The 23,911-nt window shown below is 33.5% G+C and overlaps 1 protein-coding gene across 1 annotated transcript; it reads left to right on the top strand.

Annotated features, from left to right (window-relative positions):
• The first annotated feature begins 18,125 nt into the window (after positions 1-18,125).
• LOC127543420 (olfactory receptor 1361-like) lies at positions 18,126-19,067 on the top strand. The gene has a single exon (XM_051969505.1). It carries the CDS (start codon positions 18,126-18,128, stop codon positions 19,065-19,067), a length of 942 nt encoding a protein of 313 aa, XP_051825465.1.
• The last annotated feature ends 4,844 nt before the right edge of the window (positions 19,068-23,911 follow it).

The following is a 23,911-nucleotide window of genomic DNA, read 5'->3' on the forward strand; positions in this document are numbered from 1 at the left end:
GTCATCAGTGTAATAGTGGCTTTCATTAAACTTGAAAAAAAAATTCCAGGCAACAGGGAACAATTTTTTTTTATTAAGTACTTACTCTTAAGGAATGATCTAGTAGGCATAGCTTGAAGATAAGTGAAGGAGCAGAGATGGTAGAGGTGGTAATATGCTAATGAAGATGGGATGGAATGGAATTTATTGTACACACAAAGGAGTTGGCTTTGTGAAGGCTATGTGTCGCTTCATCATGTTAGATAGCAGCAAAAGGCAAAATAATAGCAAAATGCATCTTGATGATGTGAGACAATGAGAAAAGGAGCACCAATTAATAGAATCTCTTAAATACCATGTATACGATATATACCATGGACTGGATAAACTGTGGAAATTGAAGCTAATGGAATATTACTGTTTTACAAGAAGCAATGACTACAGAGATGCCTCGAAAGGCTTACAATGAAAAAATGCATAGTAAAAATGAAATTTGCCACAACAATGTACATGGGAAAAAATGACAACTTCAATATAAAAAATGAATCATGAAAAATTACCAAAAATGAAAAATGATCAACTCCAAAAAAAAAAAAGAAGAAGACATTTTTGCCCACTTTATTATTGAAGTGATGAGTCAATGAGTGTGAAATTTAGTAATTTTCTTGTATTGATTAGTCATACTGATTTTTTTCTCTTTTTCTTGCAGAAAGCCTTCATTACCAAAAGATGATTCTCTGAGGGGTATAAAGTCAAGTTAAGTCAACAAGCACTTATTCAGCACCTATGGGCCTGACATTATGTTAAGAGCTAGGAACACAAAAAGGCAAAAAAAAAAAAATCAATAAAACTAAGTCCCTACTCTCAAGATATTCACAATCTAATGTGTTCTAACATCACATTCTAACATAAAAACGACTGTGGACAAGCAAAATATATAGAAAGGATAAATTGGAGATAATCAGCAGAAGGAACACACTAGCATTAATGGAGACCAGAATGGACTCTTGCAGAAAGTGAAATTGTCACCAAGATACAAAGGAAGCCAGGGGGTGGAAATGAAAAAAGATACAGTTAGACAGAGAATGACCAGTAAAAATGCTCAGTTTGGTTGTGAAGTGTCTTGTGTGAAGAGAAGTAAGGAAGACAGTACCATATTACAGAATACATGAGAGGTAGGAACAAATATGGTCAAACAACACTAGTAAGATAGAGGAGCAGGTAATAAAGGGTTTTGAATACCAAAAAGCATTTTATATTTGTTCCTGAAAGCAACAGGGAAACAAAAGAAAGTATAAGGATGTGTCATTATGACATTTATGCTTTAGAAAAAGCAATTTGACAAGTGGAACTGAGTGGAAGATGAACTGAAAGGTAGAAGGACTTGGAGGAGGGAGAAGAGGCAACAGGCTATTATAATAGTTTGGGATATGGGAGGGAATCAAGAACATGAAAAACAAAATACAAGAGTAAAATTATATTTTAAAAAATATATCAGTGAGGGGGAATATGAATTTTAATGTTAATGAATAAAACTATTTAGCACTGATGAAAGTAAAAAGGTAAAACAGTATAACAAATTAAATAAGGAAAACAGTATACTTCCCATTTAGAATCAGCTCTTTACACAGGAAAATCTGCTTTAAATACAAAATATTGCTGCCTTTTAAAAAGTCATGAATATAAAGAAAATTCAGGAAAGTATAGGAAAAATTATAGGAACTCATCAGGGTAAAGTAAATTGAACAGAAGAAAAATAAACATAATCATAATAATGTAAATTGAAAGAACCAAAAAAGAAGGGGAGAATGATGTGTAATTTTAATGAACAATCTTGGGGCTAGAAAAATTTGAGAAAAATATACCTTCCTCTTTTTTTCATGAGGGATTATAGGTGTATGATACTAGATATATTGTCAGTTGATAGATTTGTTGGTTTTGCTAAACAGCTTTTTCCCTTTCTTTTTGTTTTTGTTTTGTTTTTTTGTTTTTTTGCAAGAGATTATTTGCTGGGAAAAACAAGAGACCTTCAGTAAGTAAAATTATGAAAAAAATTGTCAATAAAATTTTAAAACAAATACAATGAGATATAGTCTAAATCAAAGCTTTTTAAACTGTGAATCACATTCCCATAAGGGATCATATAACTGAATGTGGGGGGTCATTAAATTATGATTTATTGCCAGTTACATGGCTATGTAAATATATAAATTCATTCATTGTTCACTTATTTTATATATTCATATAGCCAAAATCACATAAAAGTTTCTCTGGCGAAAAAGGGTCAAAAGTTGGAAAAGGTTAAGAAACCCTGGTTAGGTCATCTTAAAGTATTTTTCCATTGCTGGCATTGGATAATTCTACTATGTAGGATTAAATGGGTGGAGTGGAACCAAGATAGTGGTGAGCCATCCCTGACATCCTCAGATCAACACCAGATCAAGCCTCTGAAATGGTTTAGGAGCAGCAGAACTCACAAATATTTGGAGTGTAACAAATTTCCAGCAAAAGATATTTGGGAAGACATTCAGGAAAAAAGTCTGTTTCAATCTGGGGGAGGAGAAAAAGATGGAGATGGTCCACTCCAGGTGCTGTGCAGGGATCCTGAGCAGTTTGTCATCCAGGTGCCTGGAAATCTAGTGGGATGCTCTTAATCAAAATACAGCAGCATTGATTACTCTATCCTAGTTACAAGACAAGGTATCAGCAGATTACTTGTGAGACATTCAGTGCAAATACAAAAATCAAATAGTGAGCCTCTGAACCCCAGAATAACACAGAACTCGGCCATACCACTCAGAACTGGAAGAAAGTTTGCAGCACTGGCCCAGAGCAGCATAAAAGCTATCCATAGAGAAAGCTTGGGACATTTCCCCTTTGTCCTAAGAGCAGATCACAACTTTAAAAAAAAAAAAGAGCAAAAAAGCAGAAAGAACTCTGACTATACTAGCTTTTATGGAGAAAGAGAACAGATCTCAAATCCTGAGGATCCTAAAGGCAAATTGTCTCCAAATGGAGCCCCAAGGGGAGATATGAGTCAATCCCCATCTAAGAAGACTCTCTTACAGGAATTCAAAAAGGATCCTAAAAGAGAGTCAGAAGAAAAATGGGGAAAGGAAATGAAAATTTTGCAAGAGAATTTGAAAAAGAAACAGAAATTATTTGAAGAAAACTCTTTAAAAATAGATTTAATGAAATGGAAAAATCATATAATTCCTTACAAAATTGATTTGATGAAATGTAAAAAGAATATTACTCCTTACAAAATGGATTTGAAAAAGAAAACAAATCATTGAGAAACAGAATTTGTGAAATGGAAAAAAAAATTCAATAAACAAAACACCTCATTTAAAAGTTCAATTGGCCAAATGCAAAAGGAGATTAAAAAGCTAACTTAAAAAAAATTCACTAAAAATTAGAGTTGAAGAAATGGAAGTGAATGACTCAATGAGATTTCAGAAATCAATCAAACAAAACCAGGGAAAAGAAAAAAGAAAAGAAAATGTAAAATACCTCATTGGAAAAACAACTGACCTAGAAAATAGATTTAGAAGAGACAATCTAAGAATAATTGGCCTTTCTGAAAACCATGATGAAAAAAAAGAACCTAGACATCATCTTTCAGGAAATCACCAAGGAAAACTATCCTGATGACCTAGAAACAGAGGGTATAATATCCATTGAAAGAATTCACTGATCATTTCCTAAAAGAGACATCAAAATGAAAACTCCAAGGAATATTGTAGCTAAATTTCAGAATCATCACATCAAGAAAAAATATTGCAAGCAGCCAGAAGGAAACAATTCAAATATTGATTACCCAAATATCAGGATTAACCAGGACCTAGAAGCTTTCACTTTAAAGGACTGAAGGGCCTGGAATCTGATATTCTGAAAGGTAAAGGAACTTGGATTGCAGCCAAGAATCAACTATCCAACAAAACTGAGCATTGTGTTTCAGGAGGAAAGGTGGACCTTTAATGAAAGAGGTTGATTTCATTTATTTCTGATGAAAAGATCAGAAATGAACAGAAAATTTGGTCTTCAAATACAGAACTCAAGAGAAGCATAAAAAGGTAGAAAGGAAAGGAAACAAATAACTTCCTTTTAAAGTTAAAAAACTTATATTCCCTATTTGGGAAAATCACATATTTAATTCCTGAGCTCTGTATCTCTATTATGAGTATACTTAGAAGGTGTAGGTATAATTTAATTTTATTATAATGACATAAAAAACTAAAGGAGGAAAGGAAATTCTACTGGAAGAAAAGGAAAATGGAGTTAAATGGGGTAAATTACATCTCATGAAGAGGAAAAAAGACCTATTACAATTGAGGAAAAGAAAGGAGGGGGGATGAGCATTATGTGAATATTACGTTCATGAGATTTGATTCAAAAAGAGAATATCATAAATATTTAGCTTCACAGAGAAACTGGTTTCACTTTATAGAAAAGTAGGAAGGGAAAGGGGAAAGGAAAAAGAGAGGCTAATAGAAGGTAGAAGAGAAGTAGAAGGGGAAAGGGATAAGAAAAGGGGAAGGGCTGTAAAATGAGAGGGCTTTTTGAGGAGGTAATAAACAGAAGCAAAATACTAGAAAGGAGGGAAAGTGGGAAAGGAAAGAGAAAAGTATAACTTGGGGAAAACAAGATGGTGAAATACAGAATTATTAATTTTAACTGTGAATGTGAATGGGATGAACTCTCCCATAAAATAGAAATGGAGAGTAGACTGGATTAAAAGCCAGAATCCTACAGTATGTTGTGTACAAGAAACACATTTAAAGCAGAGGGATACATTCAGAGTAAAAGTAAAAGTCTGGAGCATAATCTATTATGCTTAAGCTAAAGTTAAAAAAAAAAAAGTAGGGGCAGCAATCCTGATCTCAGATCAAGCAAAAGCAAAAGTAATCTAAGAGAAACAAGGAAGGAAGCTACATCTTGCTAAAAGATACCATAGATAATGGAGTTAAATCAATAATAAATATATATGTATCAAGTGGTATAGCATCCAAATTCCTGGAGTAGAAGTTAAGAGAACTGCAAAAAGAATTAGATCTTTGAAGAAAATTAAATGGAGACAGAAAAGAAAATGTTTTTTCTCAGTAATACATGGAACCTAATCAAAAATTGATAGTGTATTTATTAGGGCATAAAATCCTCAAAATCAAATGCAGAAAGGCAGAAATAGTAAATGCATTTTTTTTCATATCATGACACAATAAAAATCACATACAATAAAAGATCAGGAGAAAATAGACCAAAAATTAATTGGAAACTAAATAATCTAATCCTAAAGAAGAGGTGGATGAAACAATAGACATCAGTAATTTCATCTAAGAGAATGACAAAAATGAGAAAACACACCAAAATTTATGGAATGCAGCCAAAGCAGTTCTTAGGGAAAGTTTTATGTCTCTAGATGCTTATTTTCATAAAATAGAGAAAGAGAAGATCAATGAATTCAGCATGCAACTAAAAAATAAAACTAGAAAATGAACAAAGTAAAAACCTCCAATTACATACCAAATTTAAAATTCTCAAAATAAAAGGAAAGATTAATAACACTGAAAGTAAGAAAACTGTTGAATTAATAAACAAAACTAAGAATTAGTTTTATGAAAAAACAAGAAAATAAATAAACCTTTAGGTAATTTGATTACAAAAAAAGAAAGAAGAAAATCAAATCGTTAGTATCAAAAATGAAAAGGGAGAACTTTTCACCACTGAAGAGAAAATTAGCGCAATAATTAGGACTTATTTCATCCAACTCTATGTCAATAAATCTGATAATCTAAGTGAAATAGATGAATACTTAGAAAAATATAGACTGCCCAGGTTAACAGAAGAGGAAACAAATTATTTAAATAATCCCATTTTTGAAAAAGAAATTGAACAAGCTATTAATCAATTCCATAAGAAAAAATCTCCAGGCCCAGATGGATTTACATGTGAATTCTACCACATATTTAAGAACAATTAATTCCAATACTATTCAAAATATTTGAGAAATAGGGAAAGAGTGCGATGAAATTCTTTTTATGACACAGATATGCTTCTGATACCAAAACCAGGTAGGTTCAAAACAGAGAAATAAAATTATAGACCAATTTCCCTAATAAGTATTGATGCAAAAATATTAAATAAAATATTAGCAAAGAGATTAGAACAAATTATCACCAGAATAATACACCATGACCAAGTAGGAGTTATATCAGGAATGCGGGGTTAATTCAATATTAGGAAGACTATTGCTGTAATTGATTGCATCAATAACCAAACTAATAAAAATCATATGATTATCTCAATAGATGCAGAAAAAGCATTTGATAAAATCAAACATCCATTCTTATTAAAAACACTGGAGAATATAGGAATAAATGGACTTTTCCTTAAAATGATCACTAGCATCTATTTAAAACCATCAGTAAGCATCATATGCAATGGGGACAAACTAGAATTATTCCCAATAAGGTCAGGACTGAAGCAAGGCTGTCCTCTTTCACCATTACTATTCAATATTTTATTAGAAATGTTAGCTTTGGCAATAAGAGAAGAAAAAGACATTAAAGGAATTACAGTAGGTAATGAGGAAACCAAATTATAACTCTTTGCAGATGATATGATGGTATACTTAGAGAACCCTAGAGAATCAACTAAAAAAGACTAGAAACAATTCACAAATTTAGTAAAGTTGCAAGATACAAAATATATCCACAAAGATCATTAGCATTTTTATACATTACCAACAAAGTCCAGCACCAAGAGATACAAAAAGATATTCCATTCAAAATAACTATCAATACTATAAAATATTAGGGAATCTATCTGCCAAGAGAAAGTCAGGAACTATATGAACACAACTACAAAACACTTTCCACACAAATAAAGTCAGATCTAATCAATTGGAAAAATCTCAAGTGCTCATATAATAAAAATGACATTACTACCTAAATTAACCTATTTATTTAGTGCCATACCAATCAAGTTACCAAGAAATTATTTTACAGATCTAGAAAAATTAATAACAAAGTTCATTTGGGAAAACAAAAGGAAAGGCATTTCAAGGAAATTATTTTTAAAATCTTTTAAAATATTTGCTATTTCTTTTAAATACATGACAGTTATCATGTAAATTCCTTTTATTCTTTTGTTTTCTTCCTTCACACAGTCTGATTGTGATGATTACCATTAAATACAAATATATAAAATCATTCTATACATACTTTTATGTTCTCTTGGTGCTGCTCATTTCACTCTCCATTATTTCATGCACATCTGTCCATGTTTTTCTAAGATTATTGAGGTCATTGTTTCTTATACCACAGTAGTATTCCATCACAATCATATGTAATTTATGTAACCATTTCCCAACTGATAGGCATCTCTGCAATTTCCAGTTCTTTGCCACTGCAAATAAAACTACTTAAAATATATTAAAACATATAGGTTATTCTTTTGCTTCCATAATCATTTTTGGAAATAGATTTAATAATAGTATACCTGGATCAAAAAGCATGGGCAATTTAAAAACTTTCAGGTATAATTCTACATTGTGCAATTCCACAAAATGTGTGGATTAGTTCATATGTGCTTTATCTTAAAGAACTCACTGAAGATTATCAGAATTCCTAAGATATGGGCCATATGGTAAGATATAGCCTTAAGAAGTATCACTTGAGCATCCATATGGAGGAAAGGGAAAATTTTCTGTTCCCTACTCCCTACCAATTTCCCTCGTCTTCTTCCCTCAGAAAACAGGCACAGCAAGAGATTAAAGGTCCATATATAGAGGAAAGATTACCCTTCATTATACTGGATACTCTTCTTATTGCAGGTGATGGGAAATGAGAGTGGTAGGTGCAGAAGAGGGTCTAAGTTGCCTTTCATTGGCACACATGAAAGTATCACCAAGCCCTTTACAATCTTTCCACAGAGAATATACACAGCTATGTTATTATCCAATTTGATCCTCAAAAAAGCCCTGTGAAGTAGCTACTACTATTATCCCCATTTTGCAAATGAGAAAACTGAGGTAGATAGATTTTAAGTGACTATATCACACTCACACAGCTTTGGAGTATTTGAGGGCAGATGTGAACTCAAATCTTCCAGACTCTAGACCCAATACTCTATAGTATTACATTGTGAGGTCCTTGAGGGCAGGAACCCTCTTTTGTCCCTCTTTGTATTCCCTAGCACTTGGTACACTTCCTGCCTGAATAATTTATTGATTGACTATCCACTACTACCTGAGATGACCCATCTAAACAGCACTGGATTTAGAGAGTCAAAGGACCTGAGGTTGAAATTTAGCTCATCAGTTTGGAACTATGCCCAAAGGACTATCAAAATCTGCATGCCCTTTGATCCAGCAGTGTTTCTACTGGGCTGACATACTAAAGAAATCTTAAAGTAGGGAAAGGGATCCACATGTGCAAAAAATGTCTGTGGCAGCCCTTTCTGTAGTGGCAAGAAACTGGAAATGGAGTGGATGCCCATCAGTTGGAGAATGGGGAATAAGTTATGGTATATGAATGTTATGGAATATAATTGTTCTATAAGAAATGATCAGCAGGACGATTTCAGAGAGGCTTGGAGAGAATTACATGAACTGATGTTAAGTGAAATGACCAGAATCAGGAGATCATGGCAACAATAACATTATAAGATGATCAATTCTGATGGATATGGCTCTGTTCAACAATGAGATGATTCAGGCCAGTTCCAACAATCTTGTGTTGGAGACAGCCATTTACACCCAGAGAGAGGACTGTGGGAACTGAGTGTGGATCCCAACAGAGCAGTTACATTCTTTTTATTATTGTTTGCTTGCATTTTACTTACTTTCTCACTTTTTTCCTTTTTGATCTGATTTTTCTTTTGCAGCAAGATAATTGTATAAGTATATGCATATATTAGATTTAACCTATATTTTTACCATGTTTAACATATATTTGATTATGTGCCATCTAAGAGAGAGGGTAGGGCAAAAGGGGGGAAAATTGGAACACAAGATTTTGCAAGCATTAATATTGAAAAATTATTCATGCATATCTTTTGAAAATAAAAAGCTTTAATAAAAAAAAGAAATTCAGTTCATACTGCAAGCTATATGATCCTGACTCAGCAAACTCCCCATTTCCTACATTGTAAAATGAGACCACAGAACTAGATAATCGCTGGTAAGGTGCTTCAACATGCTGGGTCTGGGCTGCTCTTAGATACTGAAATTCCCAATTTTTCTCCATGAAAGGGATAAATCACAAAAGTAAATAAATACAAAATGCAACTATGTATGATAGCTATGACTGGGGGAAACTGTATTTTATGGAGAAACTCATCATGAATTCAGATTACATCATTCCAAATGATTTCTGATACTGTTTGACCTTGAGCAAGTCACTTTCATAACTGCCCAAAAGTTTTATTTCTTCACTGCTGAAATAAGGAATTCAGACTAGATAGGTGATCTCTGAGATTTCTTACAGCTCTAAATTTGTGGTTGTGTAGTGCTGTGTACCAAAGGAACTTTGAACCAAAGTTTACATAGAATATATGTCTGAATCACAGCCCTGATTTTCAGTGGGCTATATGCTAAAATTTATTTCAGCTCTTAGCATTGCTATGACAGCAGTATTGTAAAAATAAATTGGACAACTTCATTCAAATTCTTCCCCACAGGAAGCCAAGCCCAAAGAGACTGAAGTAGAAAATGGACAATTACTTGGGGATAGTTTCTAACAAGGACTTCAGGGAATTAGAGCCTTGGACCCAAGGACTCTTTGTAAAAGCACCTACACTGATACTTACTCACCTTTCCTAGTGGGCAGAACAGATTCATGCTGGCACATGCCACTTCAGTTGGCATCTCAAGCCCTCTTTTTCCTGGAAGAACTCATAGATTTGCTAGTTCCCCAATCTATGGGGAGGAAACCAGGGAAGATACCAGAGCTGGGTTCTTCAGGAACAGAATAGAAGATTCTGACCAAATATCCAAGTAGGTGAATCTGCAGAAGGCACTTACCATTCATCTCAAGGGAGAAAACTTATACAAAGTAATATAGTGAAATGAGTTATAGAATCTTAGAAACTTCATGCTAAAAGGGACTTGAATATGTAGAATTGAAACAGAATTTCTTTTACTTTCATGTTACATTTCTCTTATTTTTTTTTAGCTTTATTGATAGGACTGCAAAATATTTTTTCCCATCCAATCTATTTCCATAATTCATCCAAAAATGTTTTATCTAATAAAAATCTATTTTTTTCTCAAGCACATTTTAGTTATTTTAAACCATAATGTAACATATTTAATAGCATTCATTTGTAAATAATCCACTTTATGAGATTAAAAATATCCAATCAAAGATGTATAAAGGAAAGTTCCTATTTCCATGAAGGAAACATAATACTACAACATTGTCACCCTTCAAGAATATATTGTTTGATGATATTGAAATATTCAGCATATAGAAATCTTAACTTTAAGATTGCTTAAGTATTTTGGAGTTCAGCTGAAATTTAAGAGAAAAGGAAATGGTTTCCAAAATATTAATCATATTAAGACTTAGTGACCATAGAGTAAAAGTTTTTCTGAGAAGTAGGACAAAATATTCCAAATTTCTCAAAGGATCCTAACAACTTGGAACTTTGAGAGATTTGCATGCCTGGAGGGAAACAGCATGTTTATAGAAAATTTGAAATAAGCAATAATTTCTTAATTAGGGAAACATTCACTAAAATCACTAAATATAGTAACAGTCATGTACATTGCTGACAGACCAAAAATAAAAATAATTTCATATAGAGATCAGTTTTCTAAAGTCTTTTTAGTGAACACACTGGAAAGATAAAAATTCTTTGTGTGTGAGAGAAGGGGCAATATAAGCAATTAGAGATGTTAATAAGAAATTAAAGTAAATACTTAATTCTTGTCCAGGCACCACCAGAAAGATTTTTAGATCACAAAATATTCAATAATTGAAAGAACTAGTGAAGTATCATTAGTTATACATCTTTTGATTATAGCTAGCAATTTGTCATAAATTAATTTGGTTAACCATTAGCAATTTAGCTGAACCAATAGTTCTGCTAAATAACTTTTCATACTCAATAAATTCTGGAGAGCAGTCTCAACCCATTTTTTTAAAATGCTTTAATTCTATGGAAGATTCATAAAGTTTAGTCTTTTGATATGATTTGATATGATTTCAAACATACTTCATATTCATTCACAAATATTCACAAGCATTTTACTAAGTGATGAAAAAATACATGAGGAATGATTGGGATTAAATACCATTTGTTAAATAAATGAGCCAAACACAATTTTATGTTCTTTTTTTGATAGCTGTACATCAGACATGTAAGAGATGAAGTTTCCAAATTTTCAAATTTGAAGCTGCCAACATCTTTTTTAAAAAATACAAATTAAAAATGCACATTCATTCTTTGATCCAAAAGCCTAAAATAATTATTTAAATGTAGTTAGATGCTTTTCCTTATTCCCCAATATTCAAAGTCATCATCATAGAACAATTTGCTCCCTTTTACCTGGATGAAATGTTTGCCAGCACTGGTATAGCAAAAGGGAGAACAGATGTAAAACTGACTAATGAAGAATTGGCAAATTATTGTACCAAGATAATTTCAAAAATAATTTTTGGATTAAATATGCATGTATACAGATAAGGTTGACATTAATATTCACTATTTTCAAAGTAAAATGATAAAATATAATTAATCAGTTGTTCATTCATTAGAGTTCATAAAGGAACCATAAAAATAATTTCTATAACTTAAAAAAATCTCATTATTGAGTATTTTTGTTTTATTGTTTTAATTTATCTTACTTGTTTTGCCTTCAATTTCTTACCTTTGCTTTCTAAATTCAGAGTAAATGTACTGAGTAAAGAGAATTAAGATCTATTCTAAAATGAGAGCTTGGAAGACTAAAATTTAGGTACTCTTAATGGTGGGGCTAGAGAAACTAACATGTATTTATTTTGCCTTGTTGTTAATATTTTAGCACTTTGCAGCTTGAGTTTTCCCCCCTCCCTTCAGTTGGGCTAAATAATCAGGATGAAAGATCAATTAGACCCTTCAAGAATCAGCCATGGGCTTCATTGGAATTTATATGGTTCCTTGATTCCCTGCATGAAGCTGTGAGGGGCACAATTTGCCCCAACTTGCCTCTGGTTTCTTTTGTGCTACCAATATGTTAGACTGAAGGAACTGAGGGGCAGAGGGAGCAACAAAAGTTCTGTGATTAGAAAGCAATAGTTCAGATCAGTGCTAACATAGTGTGCTGAAAACTATTGATTTATCTTGGACTTAAAATGGAGAAAAGGGCATGCCAGTAATAGAGGAGTTAGCTGTGCAATAAAGCATCTGTAAAGATTCCTTTAAAACAGAATAAAATTAAATTATTACTCAGAAGAAGGAAGAATTTTATTTTCTTCTTCCATCTGTATGAGTATTCACTGAGATTCTTTTGTTCTATGAGCTCATATCACTGCTTCCTAATGCATCTGCTCATTGAGAGACTGAAATACATTTTCTCTAACTTCTGGTACTTACATAATTCTTTTGATAGAATCTTTTCTCTCCAATTCAAGTTTACTTGATTATTGTTCTGAATAGTCAATCATCACCAGAAATTTGCACATGAGAGTGTTTTTTCATGAACATGAGTAAGATTTAAGATTTAAGAATTTATACGAACCTGGGTAATCCTGTATTGTATAGGAATACTCTTTCTTTCTATGATAATAATAACCTTATCAAAAGACTTCTAATTTCTAGAAGCTCATATAGAAAAGCTCAGTAAAGAAAAGACCATCAGGGAATAAAAGCTACTCCTTCCACATCAAAATACCATAAATCCCAATTCTTCAATTCTTCCTAAACAAAGTCATTTGAAGTAATATAAGAGCTAGTGTTTATATCATATTTCAAGGTTTGTAAAGCACTTTACCTCTGTTAGCTCATTTGATTCTCACAACAAACCTGCAAAAATGATGCTATTGTCCCTATTTTGCATATGAAATAACTGAGGCACGGAAAGATTAAGTAATTTCCCCAGAGTTACACAGTTAATAAGTGTCTGCTAAAGGATTTGAACTCAAAATCTTCCTGTCTGTAAGTCCAGAACTCTATCTTCTGTAGGAAAATCCCAGTTTTTCCCCAGAGTTTATTCTCATCCCAGAGCTGCATTATACTTAAGAATGGTTCCTTTCTGCTGATTATGTCAATTTTAAACTAAGTAGTAAGCTCTAGGTTTTACTCTGAAACACTTTCTTGAAGCATCCACAAGAGTAAGAATTTTCTAGATCTACATCAGGCAGCACCATTTCTAAATCCAAAGAGTTCCCTCTGTTTTTCTGGTGGCCACTAAAAATGAGGCTGGTGGTCAAGGAACTGGACATTAATGGAGCATGAAGGGAACCATGTAGAACCAACTCAGAGACCTCTGGAGTCAGAACAGTGGGCTGAGGGAAGGAGTTAATAGAGAAGACTGGGAAAAAAGGGAAAAGTTCCAACAAGAGGAGGAAGTATAGAAAAAAAAGGAAAAGGAGAAGGAGAAAGAGGAAGAGGAGGAAAAAATATTGAACAGAACTTAGAATTCAGAATCGGAAAGGACTCAGTATATAAATAGACAGGAGGAGATGCAAGTCTATAAAAGGCTTAAGTTCAAAAGAAACTTGGAACATAGAACTTTGGAGTTGAAAAGGGCTAAAAACAGTCAACTATTGGATTTCCCTGTTCCAAATTTCTTCTCACTCCACTCTATCCTTCACTCAGCTATTAAACTGATCTTCCTTTAACATAGATCTGACCATATCACCCCCATCCCTAATTTCACAAACTACAATGGCTCTCAATTGCTTCTAAAATCAAATATAAAAATCACCATTTGACTTTATAACCTTTTTGAATGACTCATTCCTACCTTTTCTGCCTTCTTACTAAATACTCTATAATCTAATGACCCTAGCTACCTTTTTATCATAAGACTCTCCATCTCTCTAATCTGAGACTTGCCACTGACTGGTCCCAGAAATTATATTCTTATAAGTGTAAGCATGGCAAGAAGTTACAGAGAAATAGAATCTATGTTCATAACAAATAGAATTCAAAAAAAATTAAAAAGGCAATATAATGAGAAGAATTTTGCTAACAATTTACTTGTACTCACAGTGCAGAAATTTACTTTTTTTTTAATAATAACTTTTTATTGACAGAACCCATGCCAGGGTATTTTTTTACAACATTATCCCTTGCACTCGCTTCTGTTCCGATTTTTCCCCTTCCTCCCTCCACCCCCTCCCCTAGATGGCAAGCAGTCCTATGTATGTTAAATATGTTGCAGTATATCCTAGATACAATATATGTTTGCAGAACCGAACAGTTCTCTTGTTGCACAGGGAGAATTGGATTCAGAAGGTAAAAATAACCCGGGAAGAAAAACAAAAATGCAAATAGTTTGCAGTGTTCTTTCTTTGGGTGTAGCTGCTTCTGTCCATCATTTATCAATTGAAACTGAGTTAGGTCTCTTTGTCAAAGAAATCCACTTTCATTGGAATATATCCTCATCCAGTATCGTTATTGAAGTGTATAATGATCTCCTGGTTCTGCTCATTTCACTTAGCATCAGTTCATGTAAGTCTCTCCAAGCCTCTCTGTATTCATCCTGCTGGTCATTTCTTACAAAACAATAATATTCCATAACATTCATATACCACAATTTACCCAGCCATTCTCCAATTGATGGGCATCCATTCAATTTCCAGTTTCTAGCCACTACAAACAGGGCTGCCACAAACATTTTGAGTGCAGAAATTTACTAATCGACTAGAAATTTACTAGTAATTCATAGCAAGTCCTACTTCTTTGTTCCAAAAAGCAACTGCACAAACACAGATATATTCCAATAATAGTTTCTCTGGGGAAAAAAAAACAAGATGAGAATATTAGTCAACAAGTAGACTAGTAAGTAATAGGTAACTAAATGGTGGACTGCATGTAGTACTAGGTTTGGAGTTAGATAAACCTGAGTTCAAATTCAGAATTATTTTTCTTATCCTATCCTGTAACAGCTCTCCCTGTCTCCACAATCTCTAAGAAATTTCTACCAGTGGCTCCACACCCCCATTCTCTAGAACTTTCAGGATCTTGTCATGTAGTAAATTAAGTCTGCTTCACTGGAAAATTCACTGGAAAAAAAGGCAGTCATGTTCTCTCTTCCCATCCCCTCATTTACCTTGACTTACACCTAGATGTGAAACATGTTTATTCTAGTCTTCTGAACTTTCTCCTCATGTAAAAACTATTCGTATCATTTAGCAGAAAAAACAAAACTAAAGAAAGAGTTCATGAGTCCTACTTTTTTTAATGTGTGAATTTTTTGTGCATTTTCATTTACACCCTAAATGTTAATATGTATTATGTCCAACCTGTGATAAAATCTTCTGAGCTCATAATGGTTTGATCAGCCACAGTGGGACATACTATAATATTGACCTCAACATAGTGCTGTAGTTTGGGTACTTGTCAAGAATGAAGCACATTGCTACAACCAACCAAGCATTTTCATTATTCCATCTACCTTGAATGGCCTATCTATCCTTGATGTAGTCTTCCTCTTTCTCCAAAAAGACTTTAAAAGTCCTTTTTCATACGGCAGGGGCACTGAGGTGACACCATGGATACAGCTCCAGGCATAGAGTAAGGAAGTCCTGAGTTCAAATCCAGACTCAGATACAATAGCTCATACAATTCACTTAACCCTGTTTGCCTCAGTCCTTAAGTTGTAAAATGATCTAGGGAAGTAAACAGCAAACCACTCCAGTTTGACAAGAAAAACACAAATAGGGTCACCAAGGGTTAAATACAACTGCAAATGACTGAACTACAATTCATTATTGGATATCACCACCACCCTCAGATGACTCTATTCTCTAGCACTCCAGATAAAATATTTTCATGTAACCAGGGCACACATTTGTATTCATTTTCCATTACTTGATCTTGCTTTTATCTTCTGAAAAGATATTTTCAAAATCTATGTCAGTCAGTATATTTTCTTTGTACATTTTTTTGTTTCTTTACAGAATTTTTTCTTCTCTTTCTCCTCACAACTGTTGTATTTAAAAATTTTAATTCTTGAGTGCATCTCATTCCTTTTTGCCTTGTAGAATAGTAATTCATGGGATACAAATCATCTTTCTGAACTCTTTGAAATTTGCTTGTTCAAGAGCTAGACTATGAATCAGATAATGCTTTCATTGTCCTTTTTCATAAATGTTCATTTATACTGGTCACATCATTTCAAGATACTCATAATTTCTGCCCCAAAAACCATTTTCATCATGTTGATTCAGAATCATACATTCCCTTGCATTCTTTAAAAAAATACTATTATAATAATGCAAAAGAAAGATGTCACCTGTTGTATTATAGACAGAAAAAGGGCACCAGTTTGTTTGCATAATTATCTATTCTTGTCTCTCTACCAAGTTTGTGATCAGTTTCCCAAAGCCTTGGTGCATTTATTTGCTCTTGGTAGGTAGACTATTAAAAACTATTACAAGAGTATTGTTTCTCTTTCTCTTTGCATTAATCCTTAGCAAATGGATTTATTAATATTTAGTGTTCATTTTGCTTAATGTTAGAAATACAAAGAAAAACTTTTCTAAGTTTCTGCTCTCCAAAAACACTCAATCTAAATTGTAGATAATCAATAGAGGGAAGGCAATAAATTAGGGGAAAGGGAAGCCACATATTCATGTAGAAGATGGGATATTAGCTAAAACTTGAAAGAATCAAGGAAGCCAGAAGATGGAAATAAGGAGGGAGAGAATGTAAAGAACAATTAGTGAGAATTTCTGGCGTTTGGAGATGGAATATCTTGTGTGAGAAACCACAAGACAGCTGAAGTCACTGGACCACAAGAGTATATGTGGGAAGTATGGATAAAGACTGGAAAGATAGAAAAGGAGTGGCCTACGAAGGGCTTTGAATACCAAATAGATGATTTCTATTTTTCCCAAAGGTGATATGAAGCGGCTTGAGTTTGTTAAATAAGTAGAAGACAGGGTGTTTAGGAAGGTCAGTTTGATAGCTAAGTGAAAAATGAACAGAAGATAGGTAAGGAAGAGAAACCAACAAGTAAGTAAAAGTATCAGGAGATTAAAGCCTCCATCAATGTGGTGGAAGGGTCAAAGAAAAAGGAGGTATAAAAGAAAGATTTTATGCAAGTAAAATCAACCTGACTTGGCAAAACATTGGATATGGGGCAGGGATGACAGAAAGTAGAGGATGACACCTGGATTATAAAACTGACAAAGTGGTATCTTCAATAGTAATTGGAAAGTTGGTAATAAAGGAAGTTTTTAGGAGAAAGATAACAAATTCAGCTTTGGACTTATTTGAGATTTTCAATAGGCAACTGATGATATAAGCCTAGAGATGAAGGGAGAAGCTGAAGGTAAATAAATGGATTTGAGAATATTTCCATTGAGATGATAATTGAATCGACCATACTTCCTTTGTCTGGTTCTTTAGATTTCTTCCTATAAAAATATTGTCGAAATATACAGTATTAAATATCAATCACTCATTTATCCATTTTGTCCTTTTAAATAAAGAATAACTTTTCAAGGTAAGATTAAATGAAGTAATATTTGTAAAGTGTGTAGCACAGTGCTTAGAAAAATAGAAGGTTCTTAATAAATACTCTCTTCTCCCTTTTCCATCAAAAATGAAACAATTATTTTTGGATTTCCTTTGCAGCTCTATCAACAGGAAAACCCCTTAGATATCTTCCCAAGATGCTTCCAAATTTTCAGAGTATAAGGTGAAATTGCAGAATATTGGATCATGATTTGAAACTTTTCTTGAAATCATTTACTGCTAACAATTTTTGTTTAGAAAAATATTTGTTGTCATTCTTTGACCCTTGTTTTTGGAAAATGTAATGTATTATAATCCTCCTCTCAATTTCATAAATATTTAATGTAATCAAATGTTTTCACACTATCTCATTCCTCTTCCAACTCTTATCTTTATTAATTTTATTCATAGAAAAATATTCAAATAAACTTGAAATGAACTGTTCTAATTTTATCTCCTTTTCCAACAGATCCATGGAAGGAGGAAATCAAACAAGCATCTCTGAGTTTATCCTCCTAGGACTTTCAAACCAGCCAGAACAAGAGAGACTTCTATTTTTCCTATTCCTGATTATGTACCTGATCACAGTGCTGTGGAACCTGCTCATCATTCTAGCCATTAGAACTGACTCCCACCTTCATACCCCCATGTACTTCTTCCTTACCAATTTGTCCCTTGTTGACATTTGCTTCACATCCAGCTCTGTCCCCAAGATGTTGGCTAACTACCTATCTGGAAATAAAGCAATTTCTTATGTTGGGTGTCTGACACAAGTGTTCTTCTTCATCGGGTTTGGAGGAATAGATAGTGTCATCCTTGCTTCCATGGCCTATGACCGTTATGTGGCCATCTGTGCCCCATTACACTACACCATGATCATGACTCAAAAAGTCTGTGCCTCTCTAGTAGCAGTGTGCTGGATTTGGGCTTTTATCCATTCTCTGATTCACGCTGTCTCTCTGACCCGACTTTCATTCTGTGGCCACAATGAAATCCCTCATTTCTTCTGTGATCTCATTATTGTCATAAGAATGGCTTGCTCAGACACCTTGCTCAATGACTTGTTGGTCTACACAGTAGGAGGACTAACAGGTGTCATGCCCTTTATCGGCATCCTCATCTCCTACATGTGCATTTTCATTACTGTCCTGAAGATCCCATCGACTCATGGGAAAAAGAAAGCTTTCAATACTTGTGGGTCCCACCTTGCTGTGGTCTGTCTCTTCTATGGAACAGTCATTGGAGTGTACTTCAACCCCATGTCCACCCATACTGCCCAAAAGGACACAGCATCAGCTGTGATGTATACTATAGTCAGTCCCATGCTAAATCCCTTCATCTACAGCTTAAGGAACAATGATATGAAAAGAGCCCTGAGGATGCTTTTCAGCAGAAAACTATGTCTCTCACTATGATTGTAGATATCTGCTGGGCCTGGCTGCCTTTGTCTTAAACAATTTCCAATGGTTTAATTTTTTTTCAATAAAATTTCCCAAGTGTAATTAATAAAGTTAGTTGCTCACCTCTTACCCTACTCCAGTGCAGATGTATGTACTGTAATAAGAAGACTATAGGAGCTTTGCCTCTCCTTCTGATTCTATCCACTTCTTAGCTCAGCAATAATTAATGTCCTGTGCCTCAGTTCCCTCATCTGAGGAATGTAGGGGCAAGTACACAGGGAGTACCTTATAGAGCTAGACAAAATGAAATTCTGCAATTTTGCTTTCCTAAATCACTGAATTGCCTCCATTCTAAGAGGTGGCCTTGAACCCCACCCCTCTTCATTTCAAAACATAGTCATCTATTATTTTCTATGTCCCTCCTGTTTTAAGAAAAGCTGACAATCAAGTATTTAATCAAACATGGGAAGGCTCTTAGGAATTAATGCAGAACAAAGTAAGTACAAACAAGAGAATAATATATACATTACTCTAATCATACAAAAAGGGTGGGAAATCTGAATTCTGTGTAATTATTAGAAAGAATCGGGAGCCACCTGCACCCAGAGAGAGGACTGTGGGGACCGAGCATAGAACACAACATAGTATTTATATTTTGTTGTTGTTGTTGCTTGCTGTTGGGAGTTTTTCACATTTTTTCCTTTTTAATCTGATTTTTTTCAGAATTATAATTGTAGAAATATGTATAGAAGAACTGTACATGTTTAACATATATTGGATTGCTCATTCTCTAAGGGAGGGGGTGGAGAGAAGGGAAGGAGAAAAAATTGGAACAAAAGGTTTTCCAAGGATGAATATTGAAAACTATTTATGCAGATATTTTGAAAATAAAAACTTTTTGAAAAAGAAAGAAAGAATTGGGGGAATGGATCACCCTCCATTCTTTACATACATGGGAGACTTTGTATGTGAAATATTATAATAGATGAAGTCATCCATGCATTGGTTGTTTTCATTAATTTTTTTTTTTTTACAAAACTTTCCAAGCAACAAGAAACAAGTATTTTTAAGCACTTACTATGAAGGAATGATCTAGTAGAAATAGAAAACTTGAAGATAAGCAAAAAAGCAGGAATGATAGAGGGAAAAATATGTTAATGAAGAAGGGATGGAATGGGATTACTTGTGCACATAAAGGGCTTCTCTTTGTCAAAGCAAAGGGTCACCTCATCAAGTAAGATAACAGTGAAAGGGGAAAGTGGCAGAATGCATCTAGATGATTTGAGAAAATGAGAGAGCACCAGTTAATAGAATCTCTCAAATACTATTCCATTGTTCCATTCCTAGATAAACAATGGGAAATGAATACAATGGAATATTACTGTTTTTTAAGAAGTAATGAATACAAAGATGCCTGTAAAGGCTTACATGAACAAACACATAGTAAAAAATGAGACAAGGAATATTAAAATTGCTACAACAATGTGAATGGAAAAAATGACAACCTCAAAATAAAAAATGAATGCTGAGAAATTATCCAAAAAAAAAAAAAAAAAAAAAGATAAACTTCAAGAAAAAAATAGAAGATATTTTTACCCACTTCTTTACTGAGGTGAAGTTAATGGATGTGGAACATGACACATATCAAATAATATTCTTTTATTGATAGGCTTTGCTGATTTTTTTTCTCTTTTTCTTAAAAAAAAAAAAGGGGGCTTTATTATAAGGGATGACTCTCTGAGGGGTGGAAAGTCAAGTTAAGTCACCAAGCTTTTATTAAGCACCCATGTGCCCGAAAGTATATTAAATGCTATGGACACAAAAAAGACAAAATAATAATAATAATAATAATGCCAAAAAACCTTAGTCCCTGTTCTCAAGAAGCTCACAATCTAATGGGATCTAACATTAGAATGTGATGTGATTACTTACCATTTCTTTTAAATGCATGAAAAAGTTATCATGTAAATTCCTTTTTTCTTTTGTTTTCTTCCCTCCCACATCCTGAGCTAGAAATGACCTACATTAAACACAAATATGTATAAAATCATTGTATACATACTTCTATTTATCAGTTGTAGTTAATTTGGTTATTGATAATAATTAAATTGATTTAATCACTCAAAGTGGTGCTTAAAAAATATTACTGTTACTATATGCAATGTTTTCTTGGTGCTGCTCATTTCACTCTCCATTATTTCATGCACACTTGTCCATGTTTTTCTATGATTATTGAGCTCATTATTTCTTATAACACAGTAGTATTTCATCATAGACATATACAACTTGTTTAGACATTTTCCAATTGATGGATATCTCAGCAATATCTGCAATTTGCAGTTTTTGTGGCACTATAAATAGAATTCCTATAAATATTTTAGGACATATAAGTTTTTTTTGCTTCCATATTCATTTTTGGAAATAGACTTAGTAATGGTATTGCTGGATCAAAAGGTATGGGCAGTTTAATAGCTTTTTAGGTATAATTCCACAAAATGATTGGATTAGTTCACAAGTGCTTTATCTTAAAGAAATCAATGGGGATTATTGAAAATGAAAAAATATGGGTCATAAGGTAACATATGGGCTTAAGAATTATCACTTCATTATCCATATGAAGGAAATGAAAGATTTTCTATTCCTTACTCCCCAGAAACTTTTCTCCTCCTCTTCCCTCAAAAAACAGTCACAGCAAGAGATTAAAGATCCACATTTAGAGGAAAGATTGCCCTTCATTAGATTGCAAGTTCTTTTATTACAAATGATGTGAAATGAGAATAGTAGGTGTGATAGAGGTATTGTCACAGATGGGTTACCAAGCCCTTTACAAACTTTCCCCAGGGAATATACACAGCTTTGGTATTATCCAATGTGATCCTTAAAATGCCCTTATGAGGTAGAGATTACAATTATCCCCATTTTGCAGTTGATAAAACTGAGATAGATAGATTTTAAGTGACTACCACACTGACACAGCTTTGAAATATTAAAGGATATTTTCCAGACTGTAGACCCAGTATTCTATACCATTATATTGTGAGCATCTTAAGGGTGGGAATTATCTTTTGCCCCTCTTTGTATCCCTAGCACTTAACACACTGTCTGCCTCACTGATTTATAGACTGACTATCCACTGCTACCTAAGATAACCCATCCAAAGGGCAATGGATTTAGAAAGTCTTAGAAGACCTGAAGTTGAAAGTTCGCTCATACTGCAAGCTTTGTGACTCGAAGACACCCGTTTCCTCCATTGTAAAATGAGGCCATAGCTCTTCATGATCATTGATAAGATAGTTCACTATGCTATTTCTGGGCTGCTGTTAGAAATTGAAATTCCCAATTTCTCTGAGTGAAAGTAATGAATCACAATAGGAGAACAAAATGGACAATGGCTTGACTTAGGGAAATAGTATATTTTAGGGAAACTTAGTGATCCTGAACATGGTTACAACTGATTTCTGATACTTGTTTGACCTTGGGCAAGTCACATAACTGCCCAAAAATTCTATTTCTTCAATTCTGAAATAAAGGATTCACACTAGATAGGTGGTCTCAGATCTCTTCCAGCTCTAATTTGTGGTTGTGTAGTGCTGTGCTCCAAAGGAAACTCTGAATCAAAGTTTAGATAGAATCTGTCTTAAGTTCCGTCTCAGCCCTGATTTTCTGTGGGCTATAAGTTAAAATCTATTTCAGCTCAATGCTCCAAGATCCAAAGTTCTCTTCCTTGGAGGAGAGAAAAAAACAGAGAGTTCTTAACATTGTTATCAAAGCACCATTGAGAAAATAAATTAGACAACTTCTTTCAAATTCTTCCCCACAGGAAGCCAAGCCCAAAGAGTCTGGAGTGGAAAATGGACAATTAGTAGGCCATTAGTTTCTTACAAAGACCTCAGGGAATTAGAGCCTTGGACCCAAGGACTCTGTGTAAAAGCATCTACAATGGTATCCACTCACCTTTCCTAGTGGGAAGACTAGATTCTTGCTGTAATATGAGTCACTTCAGTCAACATTTCAAGACATCTTTCTCATGATTTGGTTAGTTTCCTGATCAATCTATGGGAAGGAAACCCGGGAAGACATTGCAGTTGGATTCTTCAAAAACAGAATAAAAGATTCTGATCAAATACTCAAGTAGGTAAATCTGCAGAAAGCAATTTCCAATCATTTCAAGGAAGAAAACTCATATGAAATACTATGGTGAATGAGTTATAGAATCTTAGAAACTTCATGCTAAAAGAGACTTGAGTGAGTAGGTTGTTAGAATTGAAACATAGAATTTCTTTTACTTTTATCTTACATTTCTCTTGTATTTTAGCTTTATTGATAAGACTGCAAAATATTTTTCCCATTCAATCTCTTTCCATAATTAATTCAAAAATATTTTATCTACTAAAATTAAAATTCAAAAATGAATCTTTTCTAAAATACATTTTAATTATTTTCAACCATAATGCAACATATTTAATAGCATTTCTTTTGCAAATAATCATTAAAAAAATCTATTTTATGAGCTTAAAAATGATCTAATTAAAGATGTATAAAGGAAAGTTCCTGTTTCCATGAGGAAAACATAATACTAAGTACTCTTTTGTTATCCTTCAAGAATATTTTGCTTTGAGAGTAATGAAATATTCAGCATACAGACAGTTTAGTTTTAGGATTGTTTAAATATTTGGGAGTTCAGCTGAAATTTAAGGGGAAAAGAAATTGTTTCCAAAAACTAATCATATTAAGACTTACTGAACAAGAATTAAAGTTTTCTGGGAAGTAGGACAAAATGTCCAAATTCCTCAAAGGATCTATAACAACATGTATGTTTGAGAGATTTGCTTGCTTAGTATGAAACATCATGATGATAG

This window comes from Antechinus flavipes, chromosome 1, assembly GCF_016432865.1.
Source record: "Antechinus flavipes isolate AdamAnt ecotype Samford, QLD, Australia chromosome 1, AdamAnt_v2, whole genome shotgun sequence".
NCBI classification, from domain to species: domain Eukaryota; kingdom Metazoa; phylum Chordata; class Mammalia; order Dasyuromorphia; family Dasyuridae; genus Antechinus; species Antechinus flavipes.